The 5,138-nt window shown below is 40.9% G+C and overlaps 1 protein-coding gene across 1 annotated transcript; it reads left to right on the top strand.

Annotated features, from left to right (window-relative positions):
• The first annotated feature begins 3,199 nt into the window (after positions 1-3,199).
• Positions 3,200-4,403, top strand: LOC119648172 (brachyurin-like). Its single transcript, XM_038049752.1, has 3 exons — positions 3,200-3,524; positions 3,670-3,842; positions 3,919-4,403. The coding sequence occupies exons 1-3, from the start codon at positions 3,247-3,249 to the stop codon at positions 4,332-4,334; spliced, it is 867 nt and encodes a 288-aa protein (XP_037905680.1). The 5' UTR covers positions 3,200-3,246; the 3' UTR covers positions 4,335-4,403.
• The last annotated feature ends 735 nt before the right edge of the window (positions 4,404-5,138 follow it).

The raw sequence follows: 5,138 nt of genomic DNA, 5'->3' as shown, positions 1-5,138 counted from the left end.
AGCTGGCCGGCGTCCTGACCTACACCATGCTCCATCTTAGGTAGGGTCTACCTCGTCTTCTTTTTCTATCATAGATATTGCCCTTATAAATTTTCCGGGTGGGATCATCATCATCCATTGTAACCTATTGAGCCGGATTTTATCCAGACGGTCATGGTATCGCTCATAGATTTCTTCATTGTGTAGGCTACGGAATCCTCCTCATGTAGGGGGCCAAAAATTCTTCGGAGGATTCTTCTCTCGAACGCGGCCAAGAGTTCGCAGGAACACATGAGGACTGGCAAGATCATTGTCTACAGTAAGAGCTTTGACTCTATGGTGAGACGTTTCGAGCGGAACAGTTTTTGTAAGCTGAAATAGACTCTGTTGGCTGACAACAACCGTGCGCGAATTTCATCATCGTAACTGTTATCGGCTGTGATTTTCGACCCTAGATAAAAGAAATTATCAACGGTCTCAAAGTTGTATTCTCCTATCCGTGTTCTTCCTCTTTGACCAGTGCGGTTTGATGTTGCTGGTTGGTTGGTAACCAATAAAACAAGCGCATTCATTGTATTCGTTATCCCTTCACTGGCTTATGCATTCGGAATATTGCCGTAGGCGAAAACTGATCTGGAAAACGTCCAGCGGCGGTTGCGGACTAGTATGTCGTATGTATTATATATGCCGAATGCATCATCCAAACTCTGGCGTGGAGCGGATGAGCCTTTGTTTTACACAAAACCTTAAAAAGGGCTAGGGAGAATTAGATTCTTCTTGAATGGAATTTTAATATTTCACTCGAATTTCAATTATTCTCGTTAATTATGACGTCAGCATCTTATTTGTATGGCTTAGGATGCTGTTAATTAGCACGAAATTGATAAGTTTGAACTTCTGTAACTTTGACACTAATAGTTGGATTTTCATGGAACGTGGCATGTGACTGTCCTCTATGCCGGTGCAAAATTTAGTACACCTACGATGAACTTACCTGTTTAGTCAATTTCTAAAAGTTGATAATGTACTATTAGTAAATTTATTTGAGCAGATGCCGGAATGGGACATCTCTCGAGGATTAGATTTCACATAAGTGTTTACACAAAACCTTAAAAAGGGCTGCAGATAAATAGATTCTTCATAAATGCGGCTTTAATATTCCACGCGAATGTCAATTATTCCGGGTAATTATGACGTGAGCATCTGATTTGCATGGCTTTGGAAGCAGTAAACTCGCGCGAAATTGCTAAGTTTGAACTGCTATAACTTCGGCGTTAATTGCCTGATTTCCATGAAATTTAACCATATATACGAAATATTGTCCCCTATGCTGGTACAAAATTCGGAAGTCCTAGGATGAATTTAAGGGGGGTTTTTCAGTAAATTTCTAAAAAGTAGTAATATACTATTAGTAAGTTTATTTGAGCAGATAGCGGAATGGGACATATTTTGAGGCCTAAATTTCATTTAGGCGCAGCACCCTGATTTTCGGATTTTTCGGATTTTTAGGTTGGGTAGTTTCCGAAAACGAGTCCTGTCTCACTTCAAGTGCGTACATTTTGACTCCTTACTCACGCACTTTGCAATTTATGCCAAAATTAAGGTCAGTTTCGGAAAGTACAAATCTGGACCTTTCATTTGATACCCTACACAACTATAATATATCCGGTGAAAAAATTTTTGAATCCCCCCTTTGCATGTATGGGGAGCCCCCCTTTAAACTTCACCTAAATTTATGCCACTCGCTGTATGCGTGAGATTTTATAGCTCCCATCCACCCCTGTCCCTGTCCACCAAATTTCGTGCGGATCGGTTTAGCCGTTTTGGAGAAAAGTGCGTGTGACAGACAGACAGACAGACATTTAATCGATTTTAATAAGGTTTTGTTGTACAGTCTCGTTCAAACCATGTAGAAGTACACCGAGTCGATTGAGTTTTCGTGGCATTCCTTGATACCTTCTAGAATTGTTTTATTTGTCATATTCGTGACACTAGGAAACACGCAAATATCCTTCCAATTGTCGCGCTTTGGATGCGTCTGCCTCCACTCTCTGGAAAATATTTTGGATTCCTAGCATTTCCGCTCAGGCAGGCGGTCAAGCCCAGCGGCTTTTCTGGGATTTAGTGGGTTGATGGCAGCAGTTAATGCTATTATGCTGATGCAATCTGAAATCAGATTTGCGTTTTCGTCCTACCGAGGTGTATATTGCTTCATTTTGCTGACTTCGTTCCGGACAGTATGTGGCTTCTTCCTCTACTTATGGAGTTAATATACTAATTGTTTTTCCCGGGTTTTCCGCTTCTGTCTGTGAAATCGTTTTTCCACTTGGTTAAGTTTACAATCTCAGCGTTGGTCTACTGTCCGGTAGGCAGTGGGTAGCATAGTAAGTCTTTCTATGATAAGGTTCATCCTTTTCTCTGTTCGTGCAACCCAATTAATTTTTCCTTCGTTATTTATCAACTTTCCAAAGTCCTCGGAACTGGCACGGGCGACCACTAGGTTCTTGTTCTCCCAGTATGTTCTATTTACATAAAATATTTAGTCATACAAGTTCCTTTCAGGGGAAGGGCGGAAGTCTGAGGCCAAATCAAACGAATGACGTGAATGGAAATAAAGAAGGGCTCAGGTTCTATAAAACATTTAAGAAAAGCTTCTATTACAAGAGCCTTCGGGTAATCGGAAGTAACCGTCAGCGAGATTTTTTATTGCATGTCAAATAAACTAAAGCCAAATACGAGAGCCATACCATGCACCTTCATAGACTAATCAGTGCATTGTTTTTCGTTTTCCATTGAATTTTTCGCCTTTATCTAAGATTCACACGCTATTTCTAGCAACGGATTTGAAAAAAAAGCCAGACCGCCAAAATATGAAAAGCCAAATTATCATTACCGTCATTAAATAAAAACAAATCTAAAGTACAATAAGCAGCATGAAATTCAATAAAGCGCTTTCCGGAGATAAGAGCGCTTTATACACGCAATTACACATAAAGTTAAACTATCGAGATAAATCTGTCTTTATCAAATCAAAGATAATAAACAGAACCTCGCAGATTAAATATAAATTGGAAAACACTATGATAATATAATCCCTTGATTAGAAACATTTAAGGTCTGGTTAATTTCCAGTATTATCTAAATAAAGATTTTAAAAACTAAAAAAAGTGAGCATTGCAAGGAAACACTAAAGCAAACTTTAGTATAAATATGGCGGAGGTGGCTAGTTGAGTCAGTAGTTCATTGATTGTGACTTCACTCACCACAATGAAATCGTTCGCAGTTCTCCTTTCAGCTTTGGCCATCGCGTCCGCCTTGGACGTTGACTGGAATACTCTCCGTCCACGTCATATTGATCCAGAAATTTTGGATACCCTTCCCGATATCACTCCAACTGGACGTATCACCGGAGGACAAGAAGCATCCGCTCAACAATTCCCATACCAAGTTGGATTGTTCCTTGAAGTTGAAGGTGGTACTGCTTTCTGCGGTGGATCCTTGATTGATCCTGAATGGGTTCTTACTGCTGGACATTGCGTTGATGGGTAAATTTTTTCGCTTTTAGGTTTATTTAGTTGAAAATATTGTAAGCCAGATGGAAGTGTACATCAAAAGTCTGCTTATATCCTTTCTCTATCCAATCCCATCTTCATTCATATCTTATTAATGCCAATGGTGATGTTTCCACAGAGTGTCTGCAGCCACTGTTGTTCTTGGTGCCCACAACATCAGGGATAGCAACGAACCAGGACGTGTTGAAATATCTGTTCCAAAGGCTAACCTCATTCTTCACGAGAAATACGATGGAACCACCATCAAGAACGATATTGCCCTCATCAAGATCCCAGCTGTACAATTGAGTGGTAAGTATACGGTTCAGGACATTTCCGCTTGCACCTGTTGAAACCTATCGCCCTCATGGTTGAATTAAACTTACAGACAAGATCCAAACCATCAACCTCCCAAAGAAGAGCGAAGCCAGCGCCAATTTCGAAGGACGTGCCGCCGTCGCTTCAGGTTGGGGAAGGCCAAGTGATGCTCAATCCACCATTTCTGATGTTCTCCGTTTCATTGACACCGCCGTCATGAAGTTGTCTTCATGCAAATTGAAGATGTTGTTCCTTCCACAAGACTCCAACATCTGTATTGATGGCAAGAACGGTAAGTCAACCTGCAATGGTGATTCTGGTGGTCCATTGGCCGTTATTGAATCTGATGGCTCCAAGACCGTTGTTGGTGCTACCTCATTCGGTCTTTCATTCGGTTGCGAGAAGGGATACCCAGCCGCCTTCACCCGTGTTACTTCCTACTTGGACTGGATCGTCAGCAACACTGGAATTAACCTTCGCAATTAAGCATTTTGCAATGTAAAGTTATTGAGTATCGAATCTTTCTCAATAAAATAATAATTGATAATTTGAAAATTATTGTGTTGTTGCTTTCCACTTCCCAAACCCTTCTGGTTCTAACCCAGAATGCTTTAGAGCTACTTTTCTGTGCCTAATCATTATCACACAATAGCCGGTGTCCAGTCTGGCTTATTAAGAAACCTCAAGTATTCTGGTTTTTGTTCGGAGTTCCGTCTAAGGCATGGACAAGCGATGGGCTACATCATTTAGATGAGCCGTCCACCGTAGTTTATTCGGTCGGAATTCATGCAAATCAAGCAATCGTGATATCGCTAGCAGATTTGGCTGTTTTAGACAACGGAGTCGTCCATTCTCCTGGAGTCCAAAGTTATCCAGAGGAAATCAATTTGTAGCTCGCAGTTTGGGTTACTAGGAACTCAAGTCTCTGAGGAATGCATGAGGATCGGGAAGATCGTTGTCTTGTGCAACAGGAGCCTTGATCGTATGGCGAGATGTTTTGAGCGAAACAGCTTTTGTAAGCTGAAATAGGTTTTTTGACTATTAGCAATCGTATGCGGATTTGTTCATCGTAACTGTTATAGGTTGTAGTTCTTGTCTCTAGATAGAATTTTCAACGGTCTCATAGTTATAGGCTCTTGTCTCTATGCGTTGAAAATGATCGAGGCTATTGGATTGTCACCAGCCAAAAATAAAACTAGAAGCCTTATAGTTAAAATAAAGCGAGTTCCAAGTGGCATGCATCAACTACCATCATATTGCAGAGTTGCATATAAAAAACCGGGCCTAAAG

This window comes from Hermetia illucens, chromosome 2, assembly GCF_905115235.1.
Source record: "Hermetia illucens chromosome 2, iHerIll2.2.curated.20191125, whole genome shotgun sequence".
NCBI lineage: Eukaryota > Metazoa > Arthropoda > Insecta > Diptera > Stratiomyidae > Hermetia > Hermetia illucens.
Note: the sequence above shows the minus strand (reverse complement) of the source record. Positions and strands in the feature narration are given on the sequence as shown.